The sequence below is a fragment of the Mustela nivalis genome, assembly GCF_964662115.1.
Source record: "Mustela nivalis genome assembly, chromosome: 10".
In the NCBI taxonomy this organism is placed as follows: domain Eukaryota; kingdom Metazoa; phylum Chordata; class Mammalia; order Carnivora; family Mustelidae; genus Mustela; species Mustela nivalis.
The window spans coordinates 75,036,017-75,058,294 of NC_139029.1; the positions used below are offsets into that span (position 1 = coordinate 75,036,017).

At 35.0% G+C, this 22,278-nt stretch overlaps 1 protein-coding gene across 6 annotated transcripts in view; it reads right to left on the bottom strand.

Annotated features, from left to right (window-relative positions):
• Positions 1-547: 547 nt before the first annotated feature.
• The window catches only part of HFM1 (helicase for meiosis 1), a 118,806-nt gene continuing 97,075 nt past the window's right edge, over positions 548-22,278 (bottom strand). For all 6 annotated transcript variants that reach the window (XM_082688250.1, XM_082688247.1, XM_082688246.1 and 3 more), the window contains 9 exons: positions 20,665-20,745; positions 20,233-20,348; positions 16,136-16,215; positions 14,828-14,931; positions 8,413-8,658; positions 6,718-6,808; positions 2,220-2,331; positions 1,970-2,124; positions 548-1,085 (listed from right to left, as the gene is read on the bottom strand). In XM_082688250.1, the coding sequence (XP_082544376.1) occupies positions 1,016-1,085; positions 1,970-2,124; positions 2,220-2,331; positions 6,718-6,808; positions 8,413-8,658; positions 14,828-14,931; positions 16,136-16,215; positions 20,233-20,348; positions 20,665-20,745 (1,055 nt within the window). In that variant the 3' untranslated portion in view covers positions 548-1,015. The remainder of the gene's footprint in view (positions 1,086-1,969; positions 2,125-2,219; positions 2,332-6,717; positions 6,809-8,412; positions 8,659-14,827; positions 14,932-16,135; positions 16,216-20,232; positions 20,349-20,664; positions 20,746-22,278) is intronic.

The window sequence follows — 22,278 nt, forward strand, 5'->3', positions numbered from 1 at the left end:
AAGTCTATGTATGCAAGATGAGCAGATTGTAGTGAGCCAATTTTTCATTTTAATGGTGTTTAATAACCTTTAAAGGTTGTAGCATGATTGATTCAGATGCAGAAACATGCCAATTGTAAAGATGACTAAAATAAAAGAACCGGTTGCCCTTATTATTCAACACATAATAAAGCTTCTTAGTTTTTATTTTAAGCTTTTTCTCCATGTTTAATACATATGATGCTGCACAAATGTTTACTAGTGACAACAATGACAACCTAGTCTGGAAGTTTCTCTTCTTTACATCTCTTATCTCTAAGGCTCTTATGCTTAAAGAAAAATTCCTAAAATTTCTTAAATGGTCTTCAACTTCCCCTGTATCTATAAATAAATTAAATAATAAACATTGCTTAGATAGCCTCTATATACTACTTACCAATAAATATAAACAAATTTGAGAACAAATTCATGGGAGAATAACATGAAATAGTGTTTGCCACAGTAAAAGTCAATATAACAAGGTTTTAGAATTCACCACACTGGAAAACAAGCCAAAGGAAAACAACAATTTATATTGATTAATGTTTCATTTATTATTATTTAAAGTTATAGAAAACAAGAGGTTCAGACAGCCACTGGATTCTTAAAAATCTTTAGTAAAACAAAACAATATTGGTGAATAATCCATATAATAAATTGATCCACTGACCTAGCATTATTTTGTTTTCATAGAATTTCTTAATATAAAAATGTACTTTTATTGGTTCCTGTCAAAATCCAATCAAGATACATTTAAGTGCAATTTAATTTTTAGCTTACTGAAACAAATCCACTATAAAAGTGTTTTTCATGAAGCTCCAATAGGAAAATAAATCAATCCAAAGATTTGGTACAAATAAGTCAACAAAACTGGTCAAATTCAAGAGAAAAACATTTGAACAATTATGAACTACTTTAAAAATATAAAATGCATGCTTTGTAATTGGGTGTCTATATACCTTATCTTATTAATAGGAGATGAATTTTTTGGTTTCTTTTAGAAAATACCATCAAATATTCCCAGAAAAGACTTCATTTCATCAGCTTCATCATCAGGATGATACCTACTGGAGGGGGAAAAGCAAGTACAGAAATATATGTAGATTGCTGAGAGGTTAATGTATCAAATGAACTTCCATATGCATTACCTAGGAAGAAGTCTATAAGGGAAAATCAGATTTCATAAACTGTGAGAAGTAGGGATCAAGTCCCTTAGGTATTTCCTTAAGGTTTTTAAGAAGTAATGTCATTTAATCAGTGTGTGAACAAGTCTATAAACTTTGACTATTCAAGGGGAAAGACAGAAAATGCTATAGTTACTCCTAGAAGTGACCAGCTGATGGGGAACTGAGTAGACTTAATCTGACTTTTCATTGAACCTGCAGAATTGTATAAGAACTGATTGGCTAAAATACAACTTGAACATCTGAAAAATTAGCCAATCTCATTTGGATTTAAGTGATTTTACACTTTATATTATCAACATCTTATATTCAAATCAGAGAAACAAAGTTTAGCAATACAGTATGTTTTAATTAAAGATATTAAACATATGTTCTCAAAAATTGAGATACTTAAAATTATGAATTATTTTAAGGAGTTTAGGTCACCAGGGGTCTAAATATTCAATGTTTTTAAGTAAATAAAATGTCTAGATTTTAATCTTTAAAATAAACCAAGGAAAGGGGCACCAGAATAGTTCACTCTTGATTTCAACTCAGATCATGATCTCAGGGTCATGAGATGGAGCTCCAAATAAACTCCAAGAGAGGCATGGGGACTGCTTGAGATTCTCTCTCTTTCTCTACCTCTGCCCCTCCCATCCACTCTCTCTCATGCTCTATTCCTATAATAAAATAAAATAAAATAAACCAAGGAAAACAGAATACTGAATTTCTTCATAGAAAGTTTTCATTGGCATAGTCTTGAAATGTCTTTAAAGAATTCTTACCTGAAATCAAATTCCTCTTTACATTCACTGCTTCTAATAAAGAAATCCACTTTCTTAACAAAATGTGAAGAATTTGGTATTTTTTCAGAGTGAGTAAAGCACAGCCTTTCAATTTCCGGTGACAGGCTTTGTTGTTCTCTTTCTTGTAAATAGACCTGTATTTTGAGGTTAACAGAAAAAAAAAAAGCAATCTTTGAAAGTTTAACTATTCAGACAGAATTTAAAAGAAAAACAATGAAGTGCTTCTTACAATATTTACATTTCCAGCTTGTTGAGGTGATTTTTTCATGGAGGATGGATCAAACTTGAACACAGGAGAATTTGATAAATAAACATCTGGCTTCTCAGGCGATGAAACAAAACTAAAAATAAAAATTAATCATTTGTAAAATATAGCAAAGAGGAGAAACAAACCATTTTAATTTAGATGAATAGTGATTCTTTGGGGAATATGATTAAATTTTACCATATTTATTACTAAAAATTATGCTGTTTTTTAGACTCATGGAAAATTTGGTGTAGCTCCTTTCCTTTAGACAAAATTACTAACGAATTACTATATTCTAAATTAGATAAGAATACTATTTTTAAAAGCCTACAGCAGTAATCATTCAGTAATTTTCTTTAAAATTGAGTCTTATGCTTAATTTTCTATTACCTAGCAGTCTGTAAATCTTTTCTAAATCCCACTTTGCTTAACTTTTAATCTCTTTTCCCTTCTGATCTCACTGTAGAGAGATAACTTGACTTATCTTCTTATGTAAAACTACACTAAAATTCACCTTCAATCTTCTGTATTAAATTCATTCATTAAAAAACATTTATTATTCACTACCATATGCCAGATATTGTACTAAGAGCTAGGTATAAAGAGGTAAACAAATCCTCAGGGAGTTATCATCTAGTAGAGGAGCAGACAATGAGTAAATAATAAATATACATAATTATAGATCCTGAAGTGATATGAAGGAAATTAATTGAGTAATATTACAGGAAATAGTGTGGAGACACAAACACACTTCAAAAGGTGGTTATGAATGCATGTCTCTCTGAGGAGGTGACAATTTAAGTTGACACTTATAGGCTAAAATAGGAGTAAAAAGCAGTGGATATAGGTAGTAGAATAGAGAAGTACATATGTTGAGAGGATTGAATCTTTTTGTCTTTGATTAAAGACAAGAAATCAAAATAGTAAAAAGGGGTATAAAATGAAAAGCATGACTCCTTTCCACTCCAAATCCTCAGGTCCTACAGGCCTTCTTTTCAGTATCAACTTCTGGCACAATTTTTGTTTAGAGGCTTCTTGATAAGGATTCCTTTTTAAATCCACTTATCTTCCATTCATTACTTTTAAACTCTCCATAAATTATTTATAGTTTCTAAAGATATGGCCCACAAAACTGTCTATGTGCTTTGTTATTTTCCTACTTGTATCTTTCTACTTCCTACCCAATTTTTTTGCTTCTTTACACCTATAGCTTTGTTCTCCTTTGATGCTTCTAATTTGTTTATTCTGTATGACTCAAAGTTAGAAGCAATGAATGGAAATAGTAAGAAGACAAAATTTAGGCAAATAGTCTTAAAAGCTTTGAATGGTCTGAGAGACCCAAATATGGAACAAGCATGTTGGAGTGAATGAGCTCCTGGTCACTAGAGCTGTCTTGGTAGAGATGGCATGAATACCTGCCAGTGATGTTGGATGGTGATTCATGTATCTGATGATGGGAAGACTAAATGATGCTTATTATTAAGCACCTCGCAGTTCTGGAATTCTCTGAAATCTGTGATTCTGTCATGCCAATAATCAGTAAAATGACTAAATAATAACAAAAATACCAAAAGACACCACAAATTTCTTATATTTTAAACTAGGAGAAATAAATAACCAGAGGAGTAGTGGTTGGCAAAATAGATAAAGGGGATTAAGATGTACAAACTTCCACTTGTAAAATAAATAAGTCACAGAGATGAAAATTACAGCACAGGGATATAGTCAATAATATTGTAATGACATTGTGTGGTGACAGATGGTGACTAACTACACTTATTGTTGTGAGCCTTGAGTAGTGTATAAAATTGCTGAATCAGTAAGTTGTATACCTGAAGTTAATATAACATTGCATATCAGTCATGCTTCAATAATAAAAAGTAAAATAAAAATAAATAAAAGAATCAACCACTACTCAGCTCTAAGCAGTTGTTGCTGTGTAAGAAATAAATGTCTAGTGTTGTCAAATATTCTGATTAAAAAAAACCCCTAGGAATCTAAAATCTGATGTGACATCTCCTGACTTCTAAATTTTAAGAACTAATTTTTTAAAATGTAATACAGTTGGGTGCCCTGTTAAGCGTCTGCCTTCAGCTCAGGTCATGATTCCAGAGTCCTGGGATGGAGTCCCACATCGGGTTCCCTGCTCAACAGGGAGTCTGCTTCTCCCTCTGCCCCTCCCCACAGTGGTATGCTTGCTCTCTCACTCTCCTGCAAAAATAAATAAATAAAATCTTTAAGATAAGTAAATAAAATAAAATAAAATAAAATGTGATACAGTCTATAGCCCCTTCCAGCTGTAACCTAGTTTTTGATGTCCATGTAAGCAGTAGGAAGATTCCCAAGATACTTAAGGACAGGATAAACAATTTGATAAGACAAAAATTATTCTAGTTATTTGTAGATTATATATAGTGATATGATATATATAGAATGAGTTGCAGAAGGTCGGACCACAAGAGACATTGTGGCCAGTACAAGAAGCAGCCTATGGTGAGGCTAAACTAGAGCAGAGGTAATGGAAACTGAGAGGTAGAGTTGGATTTTTGAAACAATTCATAGCACATAATAAATTTAGCAATAATTAGGATACAGTAGTTGAGGAAGAGGGAAAAATAAGTGGCAAGTGGGTAGATGAAGATGTTCTCTGAAAATACAGGACATATAGACATTTGAAAAAGAAAATAGTAATTTAAAAAATGTTCAATTGAGGCACCTGTTTAATAAAACAGCTCAGTGCAGAATATGCAACTCTTGATCTATCTATTTTGCCAACCACCACTCCTCTGGTAACTATCAGTTTGCTCTCTGTATTTAAGAGTCTGTTTTTGTGTTTTTTGCTCATTTGCTTTGTTTTATTAGATTTCAGATCTAAGTGAAATCACATGTCTGGCTTATTTTACTTAGCATAATATCCTCTAGATCCACCTATGTTGTTCCAAATGGCAAGATTTCATTCTCTTTTATGGCTGAGTAGTATTAGATATACAAATAGCTCACAACTTTAGTCATTCATCTATTTCTACCCGCAACTTGGAGTGCTTCTATATCTTGGCTATTGTAAATAATGCTGCAAAAATACAGGGGTGCATATATCTTCTCAAATTAGTGTTTTTGTTTTCTTTGGGTAAATACCCAGAGGTGGAATTACTAGATTGCAGGGTAGTTCTAATTCTAATTTTTTGAGGGAACTCCATACTGTTTTCCACAGTGGTTGCACCAACTTACATTCCCTGCCTCACAGTGTACGAGTGTTCCCTTTTCACTACATCCTCCACTAACACTTACCATTTCTTGTCTTTTTGATACTAGCCATTCTGGCTTGCATGAAGTAATATCTCATGGTTTCAATTTGCATTTCCCTGATAATTAGTGATGTTGAGCATCTTTTCATGTGTTTGTGGGCCATATGTATGTCTTCTTTGGAAAAATGTTTATTTAGGTCCTCTGTCCATTTTTTAATCAAATTGTTTTTTTTTGGTGTGTATTGTATAAATTCTTCATTTATTTTGGAAATTTATCCCTTACTGGATATATTATTTGCAAATAGCTTCCCATTCAGTAGGTTGTCTTTTTGTTTTGCTCATGGTATCCTTTGCTGTGCAAAGCTTTTTATTTTGGTCTAGTCCCAAATAGTTTACTTTTGTTTTTGTTTCCCTTGCCTTAGGAGACATAGCCATAAACATGTTGCTAAAATCAATGTCAAAGAAATTACCACTTATATTTTCTTTTAGGAGATTTATGGTTTCAAGTATTATACTTAGGTCTTTAATCCTTTTCGAGTTTATTTTTGTTTATGGTGTAAAAAAGTGGTCCAGTGTCTATTTTTGTGTCAGTACCATACTATTTTGATTACTGTAGCTTTGTAGTAATCTCAAAATTTGGAGTTGTGATATCTCCACAGTTGTGCCTTTTATATGGGACACTCTTCAGTTGCCTTTGGCCCACCAAATCCTGAAGGCAGTATGAATTTTTAACTACCTTCTACAGGATACAGTTAAGTTGTCTAAATACAGCATTCAAGGCTTTTTAGAATCAGACCTCAGCACTCAGCCTTAATGCTGTGGCTCTACTGACGCTTTACTGACCATTGAGCATAAGATACCTTCTCAAGCCTTATACCTTTATAAATGCTTCTTCTACCAGGAATGCCTTATCCTCTTCTTTTCTACCTGTCAAACTACTATTCAGTTTTCAAGTCCTTTGAAAAGTAAAAATTCCTGGGCTCCAGCCCCAGAGACCATGATTTGGTAAGTCTATTATAGGGCCAAGGAATGTGTATTTTTAATATATTTCAATACTTTTGAAGTAGGTGGTCTGTCAATAGCACTTTGAGAAACACAGGTCTAAAAATAAGAGGTTTCAGGCTGGTTAATACCTTATAGTTTCTTTGATATCTAATAATTCAATCCCATCTCCAATTATGTGTCAGAAGGATATACAGTTGTAAGGTATTCCAAACCAAAATTCTAAAACTTGCCTTTTTGCCATTTCTCCTTGGAATTTGCTCTTTGACTCCTGGAGGAATAGCTTATTTCCTTCGGTACTTGAACTCAAAGTGTTTCCAAATCCTATGTAAAGAGATAACATTTTGAAATTAAATGGCAAGAAATAGATGAAAGGATCTTTTCAGAAGTTCTACAAGGGCTCTCTCCAATAGATATGATTCTGAGTAAAGAAGAAATGAATAATCCTCTCAATTATCAGATTTAATTTATATAGAGAAATAAGGGAGCAAAGCTAAGGGAGTGAAACTACAAACAAATAGGTTAGCTTATCAGTTACTATACTAAAAGGTTCCCAAACCACTTTTACTTACTTACTTATTTTAACTCATGTAAATGATCAAGTTGAATTTCATTCAATATTTTCAATGGTGTGCATACAATTAAGTTCATTTAAAGTGCTCTACACACAGCATTTATGGAGACTGATTTTCCAGCATCAAAGTTATGCCCTCACATGATTAGGCTACCTCAAAGAATCACTACAAACTGCCTCTTAAATTGCAATACACAATGACTTTTAACTTTGAGCTAGCTAACTAATAGCTAACTGTCCACTGATATAGGAAATTGTGCCTACAGGCTCCACATCATAGATTTTCCTGGCCTATTTTGTGAAAGTGGTCAAATCCTATTCCCTCTGGAAGGAATAATAGTTCTCTAGATATTTCTTAGAATCCTGAAACAATAATATTTCAACTTCTAATAGCTTCCCTTAAAAATATTTTTTAAAAGAGCATTGGGGTGTGGGATACATTGAAAGGTAACTATAATTCTGGGATACTGATTTCCTCCTGTCAGCCATCATTGGAGAGAATATCTCTATTTTGCTGTCTTCTCATATGCTTATCAAGATTTTTATTTTCTGTTTTAGTGACATAGAGTAAATCTGCCAGTAATTCAGAAAACTAAGTCCTGTTATTTTGGAGTTGTAAATGACTTAAATATAATATCTAATACAGGAGAAAGAAATCCTTTCTTATTATTTATTTATATCTGAAAAAAATTAGTGTGTCTACTAGAAATAAAAGGTGTCTTTCATTTTCCTGGATAGCAGATGAATACTTTTAGAAATTGAGTAATTTTAGGGGCACCTGGGTGGCTCAGTCAGTTGGGCATCCAACTCTTGATTTTGGCTCAGCTCAAAATCTCAGGGTCGTGGGATCTGTGGGGCTCTGTGCTCAGTGTAGTCTACTTGTCCCTCTCCCTTTGCTCCTCTCTTGCTCATGCATGTGAGCATTCTCTCACTTACTCTTTCAAATAAATAAATAAAATCATTTTTAAAAAATGGAATAATTTTGTCCTTTACAAATATTAGGAAATTATGTGTGATCACAGAATTGAAAGCTACATAGTCTATTTTATGAGGGAAAATTCAATAAACATTTTTATTTAAATAGAGTTTTTAACAAGATAGGGGAGCAATAGAATAGAAAAAACTCATCTGCTATGTCATTATCACGGAATAACCTTGAATTCTGTCCTTAGGAGGAAATGTGATTTATGGAAGGGTCACATTTTCAGTTTTGCTAAAAATTATTAATCTTAAAAAAACAAAACTAATTAAGCAAACATTAAAAAAAGGCAAAGAAAATTAGTCCCAGAAACTGAATTGAAAAATATTTGAAGAATTTCTCATGAAATTATTTCAGGCTAAAAGACAATTTTACCTGATGTTTTTGTCTTCTCAGTACTGGCTGAAAAACTGGTAACTTCTAATAAGTTCTCATCATCAAAATCATCCCAAACTTCATCTCCCAATTCAAAGTTCACATTCAAAACTTTTGAGAATGGAGTATTACTTTTATCCACATCTTTCAAATTCTGGTTTCCAGATGCATTAAGATGTCTGTTGAACAGCACTGTTTGAGGGGCTTTCTCATCTGAAGTTATAGGATAGTTCCATCTAGAGAAATCTGTCATGTGTATGTATAAAAGAGTATAGGTACTTTTTAAATCATTTACATAATTTTCCACTGATATATCAAATACATCTTTCAACTACTAAACTGAAGTTTTGAATAGTAGTTTTCAAAAGTATTGGGCCAAGCATTGTTAAATATTGTTTTCAACAAATTCTATTTACTATTACAAATACTGATAGTTGCATTAAATTTAATTTTCAATGGATACTTTTAAAGATTTTTTTTTTTTTTTGACAGAACACAAGTAGGCAGAGAGGCAGGCAGAGAGAGAAGAGGAAGCAGGCTCCCTGCTGAGCAGAGAGCCCGATGCGGGACTCGATCCCAGGACTCTGAGATCATGACCTGAGCCGAAGGCAGCGGCTTAACCCACTGAGCCACCCAGGCGCCCTCAATGGATACTTTTAGAGAGAATTATATTTTCTCTCTTAATTCCTATAGGAGAATAACCCTACTCTAAAATGAATTTTATAATTTCTAAAATGGTCTTCCTTCCTCCAGCTCTTTTTTCCTACAGGTGAATTTGAATGTTATTAGGAAATATGTTCTTCCAAAATATATCTTAATTTTTCTCCTGCTAAAAAATCTTCAGTGTTATCCATTGTTTATAAACTGGGCTTAGGGCCAGACTACTAGATGAAAATTCTACTTCTCTCACTTACTAGTTTTATGATCTTAGACAAGTAATTTAAAGTCTCTGAGCCTTGCTTCCTCCTCTACAAAATGAGAATAATAATAGTATCTATTTCATAAAATTGTTAGGGGCAATAAATGCCTTTAGTTTTGCAGTTTTCTATAGCAGTGTGCTAACAAATGTCTAATAACTGTTTCTCCAAAATGTATGCATATATATATACACACATACATACACACACATATACTTGTATTTATTATATGTATTTATTATGGGTAAAGCATATGTAACACATGATTTATAAATAGTAATAAAATATATAGCCTGCTTAATTATAAATTTCATATATTTGATGTTCACTGAATGTTTTCATTGAATTTTACCAAACTCTTAAATCCATAGCCAACTTATGGTTGCAGTTAACAAATGAATATAGTTCTCACATGAATGCTGCTTGACATTTTTGTTGACTGTAACAACTAAAGTGAAAGCAAAATAACAGAGAAGGATGTTGGGACTTGACTCATTCATTCATTGACTTAGGCAACTCCTTTGCTAAATTAGACAACAGTTTTCAGATACTAGAAGAATATTCCCTCACCTTTTTGTGCTACTCACAATGTCATAGCTATAGACAGAAAACACTGTTAAATTTACTCTGTACTATTAACATTTTTTCTATCACTTTCATAAGTCTAAGCAATAAATCAAGTCCTAATATGCAGAGTTTGCTGATTTCCATGGTATAAATATTCCCATTATGATTAATTTCAAGCTACCAATGTGACATCTCTGAATGCAGAGTTCAGAAGAAATGCACAGTAACACACTATTAAATAATATTTCTACCATATAGATACAAATAAAAAGGAAATACTCTCAAGAACACAGTAATATGTTACTACATAATAGAAAGTGATCAATTTTGAATATTTACAGTCTTTGTTTTTAATTATTTAATTGAAAGTTTATACAATTAAACTTTTAATAATGGCTGAAAGATTCCCAAGAATTTAATAATAATCTCTCACAAGCCAGCACAAGCTTGCTCCAGTGCACCACCAAGATTGCTTCATTTTAAATATTCTCAGTACTTTACTTCACCTACCCAAATCCTACTTTATCTTTCAATTGTACCTACAAGTCCAGTTCACATTATTCCACTTTTGTTCACTGATATACACACAATATATATACTAAAAATAGAAGAGATATAAAGTGTAATGGGAATGTAAAGGGAACAGGACCTAAACCTACAATGGACGCCCCTAAGTGGACGCTCCTAAGATGGTAAAATGGTAAGAAGGTAACATTGGAATTTGAGCTTGGTAGAGCTGTGACTATGGAGCAGGGGAAGGGGAAAGGCAAGATACTCCATGAGGGGAGCATAGTATGTGAAAGACATGGCAGTATGGGAGACCAGAGAATGTTTGGAGAACTATATGTATTCAGGATTTCTGGATCACAAAGTAGGAGAAGAAGGGTCCACTTAGCCTGACAGGAAGTTAAATGCCAGATTATGCTGATTCTTATTTTCTATGTTGAAGAATTCACTTTTTCACCCTTTATAGGCAATGGGTAATTACTGAAGATATTTTAGCAAGAGGTTTATATGATCAGAGATACTATTAGATTCTCCAGAATAGTTATGAATGGGATGATAATGAGACTGGAAGCAAAGAAAGCTATTATAATAAATGAGAAACAATGAATGTCTGAGCTAGAGTATCAGTAGAAAGGACAGAGAAGAACAGATATGAGAGATGTTTAGGAGGCAAAACAGATAGGACTTGGCAATTACTTGCATGTAAGTTAAGGTATTTAAGATGACTCTTTTCCTGCCTTTAGCAGCTTGGAAAAGAAGAGGATTCATTCACTGACCTAAGGAGAAAAGAAAAGGAGCAGTGTGAGGTATAGAGAAGATAGAGGTCAGATGCAGCTATGTTAACTATTAGGTGGCTATATCCAGAAAGATAACTGTATAGATGAGTCAAGCTAGATAGAAAGAAAGAGATGGCAAATGCAGATGTAGAAATCATCTGAATATAGTTAGTAGTTATAGACATGGACTTGGGTGTCACTATTAAAAGAAAAATTTATGAAGTAAGAAGAATAAAAAAGTAAAAAAGAATCCTTTGCAACATCAACAGGAGAAAAAGCCCAAGCAGTTCAAGAAGTAGTAGGAGAAGCAACAGAATAGTTTAATTGAAACCAAAGGAGAGATTTCCAAAAGAAGGGAAATACCAGATGTGTCAAATACAACAAAGGTCAAAGAAAATATAAGTTGAAGAGTTCACTGAATTTAGCACTTAGGAGACCACTAAATGGTATAAGCAAAAGCAGTTTCAAAGGAGTAGAGAACCCAAATTTAGGTGAATGAAAAAATGACTAAGAGGTAAGGAAATGAGCACAGTGAGTATAAATCACCCTTTGAAGAATTTTTGTTTGATGGGAAAGCAAGATTTTGAAGTATGTAAAGACTCTGGTGATTCTGTTCTTTGCCTGACATACTTCCCCTTCTTTTAACAGGAGCATCTTTCCTGTCCTTTGGTGAAACTGCCTCCACACATTCCATGTAATCCTGGTGAGGATGTCATTTATGGTACCCTGGTCCCAAGGGCTACAGCAGAGGAATGCATGACCCAATTCCCAGGCTACAGGGTTTGATGGCGGGATGAATACAAGACTCAACTAAGGTCATTTAGAATGAACTCTGCTCTGCCAAACCTAACAGGGAAGGCTGTTTTTCCACTGAGACAGTTCAAGTAGGAAGATGTGAGTTAGGGGTTACCTGCCATGTGAAAAAGCCTTTTGAAAAAAATAAAGCCAATTAGTAACAGGCATAGCTAAAAAACTGAGAGAAAGCCAGAGGCATGACTAAAATTATTTGAGTGCCTGGATCTAGCAAAATTAAAGCCAGATGCATGTCTGGACTTACAAGTTTACATGAATGGTCTCCTTTTTTGGGGGGATTAAGTCACTTCGAGTAGAGTTTCTGTCACTTAACCAGAATAGTCATGACTAGCTTGATGAGGATAGGGAGCTGAAGAAGGAAGAGACTTGAGCATATTTATATGGTGAAGACAAATGAGGAGAGATTAAAAATTTAGAAAAGAGAGGGGTAACTGGTCTCCTAAAGCCCCAAGGGGAGGCAGGATTAGAAATATTAAAACTGTAGGTAGAGAGATAAACCTTGAATAGAAGAAAAGAGAAATCTTCCTTAAAAACAGAGTTAAGGATGATACAATGATAGAAATACACAGTTGCAGGGTAGAAAGTTGAAAGAGTTTATATAGGTTTGATTTTCAATTCTCCACTGACAACTAAAAGTCAATTTCATTATATAGAAATGGCACTGAACTGGGAATCAAAAGATATAGAATCTATTTCTGGCCCTGCCATTAATTAGATATGTGATTTTGGGCGAGGCATTTAATCTCTCAGAGTCTTGGTTTCTTTCACTATAAAATTGCCCAAAGGTCCCTTACAATTTAAATTTTATGATTCAACATACTTTCTCATATAATTTCTGATATTTTTCCTTCTCCTTTCTTGAAATTGGAGTACAGATGATAAAAATTGGCATGTTTTTCTTAAAACATTCTCTAGAGCAATATTTGAATACAAATAAAGTATGTTTTGCCACCAAAAACTAATGTGTGAAAAGTATAATGAATATACTCAATTACTACTAATAATAGTACAAATACTATGTTAAGAGCTTTATGTATATTACCTCATTTAATACTAAATCCCTAAAACATAAACAGATGAGGGAATTGAGATAAAGTGGGTAGTACATTATAAAAAGTGACAAAACTACTAAATGGTAGAATTTGAACCTAGACAGATTATTCTAAGCACTTTTTCTTTTAGTAACCTCCCAGCCCAACATGGGTCTCGAACTCATAACCCCGAGATCAAGAGTCACATGCTTTACTAATTGAGCCAGCTAGGCATCCTAAACAGATTATTCTAGATCCTGTGAATTTACCTACTACACTACACACCTTCTTCTTTAAAAAAAAAAATGTGGCCCATTTTTAGTAAAACATGGATACAATTATTATTGGGGGTTAAAGTATCTAGATGAAACTTTAATATCATAATATAATTGGGTTTGGTAGGGGATAGGAAAGAAAGAAAAGTAAGAAAACTATGCAAAAATAGCATCAAAGGGGGTGCTTGGGTGGCTCAGTTGGTTAAGGTCTACCTTCAGATTAGGTCATGATCCCAGGGTCCTGGGATCTAGCCCTGCATTGACCCCTGTATTAAGCTCCCTATTGGGCTCCCTGCTCAGTAGGGAGCCTGCTTCCCTCCTCCCCACTCGTGCTCTCTCTTGCTATCTCTGTTTCTCTCTCTCAAATAAATAAAATCTTAAAAAAAAAAAGCTTGAAAGTAATCAGAGGAATAAACTGTGGTATGTAGAAGGGCAGGGAATAGAGCAGCAGAACAAAGAGTAAGTTAGATGGCTACAGGTTGAAGAGAGATAAAAATTAAGAAGTCGACAATGTAACACTTCTCCCCACATTGTAATGATATTAGACTTAGAGCAAGTTGGATTAATGCTCTGATACTCTGAGATTGCGGGACTTTTCTTATTTTTATTTGTGCCTAAGAGGTGGTAGGCACTCCAACCCTTGCCTACTTAAGATCTTAAATTATGGCTAGAGGATGCATAAAGTGACAGAATGAAGGAAAGAATACCAATAGATGCTAAGGTCACACACATAAAATTATTTGTGGAAAACCTCAAGTTTACCATTTCTACATATAGCAACAGAAACAAACAATTCTATGGCCAGGATTATTTCTCACACATTTTAACAGACTGGTTATTGATGGCATGACCCAGACAAATGATGCTATTAATAATAGGATCCAGAGTAATGATGAATTGGTCCCAGTGTTGAAGAACTATATGCTTTATCTTATTAATTTCATGACTGACACAGAAAAAAAAGCAAATCTAGATTACATATGAGCTATAGCCCACAAATTAAGTTATATTCTCATATTATCAGAGAAACTGTTAAGAATCTTAGGTTTAGAAACTGGAGAGGTATTAAAGTTCACCTAAATTAATCCCCTAATTTTAAAGATAAGATTAAGACCTAAAGAAGTTAAATAATTTTTCCAAGTTCACACAGCTATTTTATAAAACTGGACTAATTTTATAAACATAATATTATTTTAAATAATTTTAAAGACATATAAAAGAAATAGTTCAGCATTTTAGTACTTTGTGTATCTTGAGGTCTCTTATTTTCTCAGTTTTTCCTCATATTATCTTTAAACAAAAATAGTCAACACAACGTAGAGAAGAGACTTTTAAAAAAATCTATAACAAACATAGCAAGTCCATCTGAAACAACAGACTTAAGAATTTGAAATTGGACCAATAACCCAAGAGAAAAATGTTGTAAGTTAATAATGAGTAATCTCAGATGCTGGTTTTTCAATAACATTGTCATTCTGAAGTAATGATAAACCAACTTCTCTTTCAAGGTAATAACAATGGTAACTCACCTTTATCTTGATATTCTGATGGTTCTTGTTGAAATTCTGCACAGATTTCATGTTGATCCCTCTGCTCCATTATAGACAATTCAGGTATGTTTAAACACTCTGACCTTTATAAAGATAAATAAAACCATTAAATGTTAAATATTAAAATTAATCTGAACTTGAAAACCACTTATGCATATAAATAAAAAAGAAATGGTTGATCTTCTCAACACTTCTATGATAAGCTGCATTAGCCTGGGTATTAAAGAGTAAAAAATAGGTGTTTATTGTAAGCAAGATACTTAGTCATCTTTCATGACCCAGATATGTAGATTTCTGCCATCAGTGTATAGCCTTAAAAATCTATTGCTAGTGCAACTTTCAATTAGATAATAAAAGCTAGGATCTCTAGAAGTAGTGTTGGCATCTGTTCTGATTGGTCAGTGGCTATTCTGTACTGTTTATTACGTATAGTAAATGTCATCCCTACAGAATACCCTTATCTGGAAGGAAAATGACATATACTATTGCCTTCCAGCCATCATGATACAGGAAAAGAAAGCTGAGGAATCACCTAGAGCCTTCTGCTTAATAACTAGGAATATGAACTGCAGTTATTTTATCTATAAAATAGGATAGAAATACCTCATTTTATGAGGCAGGACGTGGTTAAGGCTAAAAGAGATAATATAAAATGTGGAATTTTAAAATTTAAATTATTTTAATAAATATTAAGTGTTATTAATATAGAATGGGCCCCTAAATGTATAAGATTATATTTTGTACAGCAACATGATTTTTCTTTTTAAAGTATACTTTTGTGGAGCGCCTGAGTGGCTCAGTCGGTTAAAGCCTCTGCCTTCAGCTCAGGTCATGATCCTGGGGTCCTGGGGGTCCTGGGATTGAGCCCCGCATCGGGCTCTCTGCTCGGCAGGGAGCCTGCTTCCTTCTCTGTCTGCCTCTCTGCCAACTTGTGATCTCTGTTTGTCAAACTAAAAAAAAAAAAAAAATCTTTAAAAAAAAAAAAGGTATACTTTTGTGACCTGTTAAATTTAGAAAGCAGGGAAGGCCTGAGGGCATAACATATAGGAAGGGTAGTTTCCCAGGAATGAGATGATTCAGTGAATGTTAAAGTATTCTCTAACTGCAGAGTTCTAAATAAATTTAGATAACCAAACTCTTATGATGTCATTACTTCATTATGGAACTAAATGATTACTATGATTTGAATGTAGTCAGTGTTCACCTTTCCCTGAATAAATGGTTATTTGGAGAAGCAAAGAGTTTATGATGATTATTCTACTTTGGATATTAACATTATATTTGTACCTTGATATACTGGGGAGAGAAGGTTTTGGAGTAAAACAAAATTCTTTAAGGTCCACACTTTGAGACTTATTCATTTGCATCTATTAATGAAAAAAAGAAAGTTCAACTGTCAATTTCACAGCAGCACTTTTTAACAGATAAGCCAAACAGCAAAACTCTTGCTGGTAGACAAAGTCCCAAAACCAATGGATTATGAGAAACTCAGGCTAGTTCTCAAATCAAATCTTCTCAGGGACTTCTTAAATGTTGATATTCTTCAGGTTCTTTACTAGGCCTCCTTTTTCTCTTCTCTCTTTACACATTTCTAAAGATCTAATTTACTTCCATGGCTTCAATTATCATTTACAAGTGAATGACTCTCAAAATATATATTTCTAACTCAGCTCCTTTCCCTGATTTTTGAAGAGTTAATCCAACTCTCTGTAGAACATCTTTACCTAGATATCTTGCAGGCTTCGAAATTCAGTGTTTTCCAGATTGAACTTACTGTGTATTTACTTCTCCATACTTGCTTTTCCTTTGGAGTTTCCATTCTGGTGAGGCCTCACTTTTTTCCTATTTGCTCAATCAAGAAAGCTGGTCATCATATTTATTCCTTTTACTTCACCCGTCATAAGCAATTAAATCCCAGGGTAGTTGATTCTATCTCTGAAAAATGTCTTAAACCTAGCCACTTCTTTCTACTGCTACTGCTACTATTAAACTAAACCATTATCTTGCCTGGATTATTGCAAAACCCACCTAATGAGTCCCTATGTTCCTTTTCTATCATCTTCTAATCCATTCTTTACATTGCAACCATAGTGAAATTTAGAAAATGCAATTTTTTTAAAATTTATTTTTTATTTATTTTCAGCATAACAGTATTCATTATTTTTGCACAACACCCAGTGCTCCATGCAATCCATGCTCTCTATAATACCCACCACCTGGTACCCCAACATCCCACCCCCCACCCCTTCAAAACCCTCAGATTGTTTTTCAGAGTCCATAGTCTCTCATGGTTCACCTCCCCTTCCAATTTCCCATGTCCTCCATGAAATTTGATTTGCTCCACAAATAAGTGAAACCATTTGATATTTGACTCTGTCTGCTTGACTTATTTCACTCAGCATAATCTCTTCCAGTCCCATCCATGTTGCTACAAAAGTTGGGTATTCATCCTTTCTGATGGAGGCATAATACTCCATAGTGTATATGGACCACATCTTCCTTACCCATTCGTCCGTTGAAGGGCATCTTGGTTCTTTCCACAGTTTGGCGACCGTGGCCATTGTTGCTATAAACATTGGGGTACAGATGGCCCTTCTTTTCATTACATCTGTATCTTTGGGGTAAATACCCAGGAGTGCAATTGCAGGGTCATAGGGAAGTTCCATTTTTAATTTCTTGAGGAATTTCCACACTGTTCTCCAAAGAGGCTGTACCAACTTGCATTCCCACCAACAGTGTAAGAGGGTTCCCCTTTCTCCACATCCCCTCCAACACATGTTATTTCCTGTCTTGCTAATTTTGCAATTCTGATCATGTCACTCATTAAAACTCTTCAGTGGCCTCCCAATACTTTCATGATAAGGTCCAAATCTTTAAAATAGCAAAAATACCTTCATTATCTAGCTCTTACTTACCTCTTCAGCCTCATCTCTCACTACTCCCTTACTTGTGATTGAACTCGATACACTGTATAACTTCAATGTTTTAAAAGATGTCTCTCTTTCTCAGTTCTGGACCACTTCATATTTTCTATATCTGGAATACTCTTCTATCCTTCTCCACCACCACTCTGGGGCCTATCTCTCCATACCTGACTTATGCCTAGAGATTCTTCAAGTCTCAGTCATATTTATTTGGAATCCTTTCTTCGCCTATCAAATCTGGACTGAGTTCACTTTCTATCCAATTTCAAGTTATCTTACACCTCTGTCACAGAATTCTCTATCACTGAAAAAGCCTATTTAGTTATTTATCCTTTACTCAATTATAAGCTCTATGAGGACTGGGACTAAAACTGTCTTATTCACTGCTGTATCTTAGCACCTGTCACAGTACTTAGCATATTGTTCGTGCTCAATGAATGTGGAAGGAGGGCACTCAGCTGACTCAGCTGGAAGAATGTGAGACTTCTGATCTCAGGGTTGTGAGTTTGAGCCCTACTTTGAGTGTACAGATTACTAAAAATAATAACTTTCCTTTTTGAGAGAGGGAGAGAGGGGCACCAGGGTGGCTTAGTCAGTTGGGCATCTGTCTTTGGCTCAGGTCATGATCCCAGGGTCCTGGGATCAAGCCCCACATCTGGCTCCCTGTTCTGTGGGTAGCCTATTTCTCCCTCTCCCTCTGCCTGCTGCTCCTTCTGCTTTTGCTCTCTCTCTCTGTGTCAAATAAATATAAAAAAAAAAAAAGTAAAAGAGGAAGAGAGAAAGGGAGGGAAAGGGCATAGGGTGAGGGAGAGATATAATTTTAAGCAGGCTCTTAAACCAGTGTGAAGCCCAACAAGGGGCTCCATCTCAACCCTGAGATTATCACCTTAGCCAAAATTCAGAGTCAGACACTTAACAGATCACCCAGGTGCCCCAATTAAATAAACTTTTAAAAAAATGAATATGGAAGGAAAGAGGGAATAATATGGGATGGAGAAGGAAAGAAGGAAAAAAGGATAAAAGAAAGGAAGGAAGGGAGAGGAAGGAAAAACTTGGGCTACTAAAAAATTAGTATCTCAGAGAAGATGGTGGCTGTTTCGATATGCATGCCTCTCCATTTCCCAGTATTCCCCTTATTTTAGCCGCATGACTTAAAATCTTCATTCTTATTAAAGCTCTAGAAAAGGGCTTTTCCTACCTCTTTTCTGTGGCCCGATCAATTATTTTGCCCTGAACATGATGAGGTAGGCTTAGAATAAGTCTGCTAGTGACCAGCCTATCAACCAGTAGGAACAACCATTCTTTCAGGGTGTCATCCTTGCGCAGGGGCCATGCTAATCTTCTCTGTATCGTTCCAATTTTAGTATATGTGCTGCCGAAGCGAGCACCAACCATTCTTTCAGGACTTGGAAAGGAGGCTCTTGCTCAGTACTCATCTAGGTGCATGAATCAAAATCAACTTTAGACTTTCCATACCACTCCAGCACAGATAGAACCAGGAAAGAGCAAGTGTGTCTAGTTTTAATTGCCGAACCAAGCCAAACTACATATCCCTCACCATTTCCTTCTTCTTTGGTTTAAAAACAAAAACAAGGGCACCTGGGTGGCTCAGTGGGTTGAGCCTCTGCCTTCGGCTCGGGTCATGATCCCAGAGTCCTGGGATCGAGTCCCGCATCGGGCTCTCTGCTTGGCGGGGAGCCTGCTTCCTCCTCTCTCTCTCTCTCTCTCTGCCTACTTGTGATCTCTCTCTGTCAGATAAATAAGTAAAATCTTTAAACAAAAACAAAAACAAAAACAAAAAACTAGTAAGGGGCTGTAGAACTATGTCCCAAAAGTAGATTTACAAACTAATTATTAAGAACTACAATATTTTGGAGCACCTGGGTGACTTGGTTGGTCAAGCGGCTGCTTTCAGGTCAGGTCGTGATCCCAGAGTCCTGGAATTGAGCCCCATATTGGGCTCCCTGCTCAGGAGGGAGTCTGCTTCTCCCTCTGCCTCTGCCCCTCCCCGTGGTTGTGCTCTCTCTTAGTACCTCTTTCTCTTTCTTAAATAAACAAATAAAATTAAAAAAAAAAAAGAACTATAATATCTTTTCTCTAGAAACAATATTTTTAAAATGGCCATACTCCTAGGCAAGCCCTCAAGTAACTAAAGTATACTTCAGATACCTACCTAACTGATACATAGAATAAAGGAATATTCATATACCTTAAATTACAAAACAAGGGCTAAATGTTATTAAAACTAACCTTGAGGGGCACCAGGGTGGCTCAGAGAGTTAAGCCCCTGCCTTCGGCTCAGGTCATGATCTCAGGGTCTTGGTATCAAGCCCTGCATCAGGCTCTCTGCTCAGCAGGGAGCCTGCTTCCTCCAATCTCTGCCTGCCTCTCTGCCTACTTGTGATCTCTGTCTGTCAAATAAATAAATAAAACCTTAAAAAAAAGTGTTTTAAAACTAACCTTGAGACGTTTAACAGGAGGAAGTGATGAAACAGCATTCCTATTTCTTAAATCAGATAAATATGAAGAGATTGTTGGCTCTTTCATTTCTGACCTCTGTGCAACTCCAATTTTACCTAAGAAAAGAAATTCTCAATTCTTTAGGTTAAACTTTAGGTAGTGTTCATGTAAAACCAAATTTCTTCATAACTTCTTTTTCTAAAAAATTTTTAATTTAAATTCAATTTAGTTAACATACAGTATTATAAGTTTTGGGGGTAGATCTCCATAATTTCTAATCTAATTTTTTTCATGTTATCCACAAAGAAAGAAAATTATTTGAGTTATAAACTGCATAATATAAATATCATACATAGGTAATTAGGATGTCATTACTATTCAAAGACTGTTCAATTTTTAAAACCTGAAATAAACTTCTTTTATGGAACTCACAGCAGTCATGTCCACATGTATGTTTATTTTTACAGTGATGATTACATTCTCGATTCCCAGGTTTTTTGCAAGCAGTCATTCCTAAATTAATATAAGAAAAACAAACATATTTTTTACTGTGGTTCCTTTTACAGAGTACAAAAAGTTATGGTTTTCACACTTTTTCAAAATGTTAGCCTATTTTATATGTAATTTTTAAAATGATACTTTTTTTTTTTTAAAGATTTTATTTATTCATTTGACAGACAGAGATCACAAGTATGCAGAGAGGCAGGCAGAGAGAGAGGAGGAAGCAGGCTCCCGGCTGAGCAGAGAGCCCGATGCGGGGCTCGATCCCAGGACCCTGGGATCATGACCTGAGCCGAAAGCAGAGGCTTTAACCCACTGAGCCACCCAGGTGCCCCTAAAATGATACTTCTGACAACAGCTAGTCCCTGCCGGGCTATTAGCCCAATCCCAGCTCCTCACAAGGAGCGTCAACCACCTATAAGCTTCTCTTTACCTCCCTGACATAAACAGAGCCAATTATCACAGAATATCAGTAACTCTTTTTTAAAAGATTTTATTTATTTAGTGACAAGAGACAGAGAGAGAGCGAGAAAGGCAGAGGGAGAAACAGACTCCACGCTGAGCAGGAAGCCTGACGCGAGACTCAATCCCAAAACCCCAGGATCATGACCTGAGCTGAAGGAAGCATCTGAGCCACCCAGGCACCCAGAAATATAAGTAGCTCTTATTTTGAATGAGGTAAGAATAAGAAACTTCTCTGCTGCTTTATACTTACACTTAAAGTAGAACCTGGAAAGAAGCAAACATAATAGCATTTTGATGGTATCAGTGACAGTTTCTAGTACTTAGGACATCATACATATTTAATAAATGTTAGAAATATGTGTTTTGGGGGTATAAGGAATTTTCTGTATGAATTCACAGGAAAAAGATTGCTTCCAGCTTGACCCCCCAAGCTAGAACATCCAAATATATAATTTATTCTTCATTTATAATATTTTAAGTAGACTTTCTTGATCTTAGTAACAAGAGGGAAGGAAGAGACATCCGAACTGACAGAAAGGATCTGGACACGAGAAAGGGACCAGGGGAAGATGGTCCAGGTAGAGGGCATAATATTCAAAGACAGCAAACCACAGACTGTAGAAATAGAAATAACTTGACTTTTGTTGGAGCATAGATTTTAAGTGAACTAGAAATTTTGGAGGGAGTGAAGAGCTTTGAAAACCTTTGTAACATTTTCTGGTCTTTTACTCTTCATTTTCAGTGCTGTTGCTCAGTCAACTCTTTTCAAGACATGGCACATTTAGATAATAATAATATTTGTATGGCACCTGGAGTAAATGGATAAGGCAACTGGCTACATGCCTTAAGGGCCAAGCAGATCAATGTATTGGGTAGTGATAAAGTAATGAAAGGTCCCTGGCAGCTGGAAGCTGACAGGCTAAACCACAGTGTTCCGAAGTAAATATAAACAACTTTGGCAGAATATAAACAGTACTCAGGTAAGGCCATTCTGTGACTGTAGTAAAGATCGAAATAAGACTACTGTGTAATTATCTCTGAAACTTGAGACAAGGACACTCAAGAACCACAAAAATAACG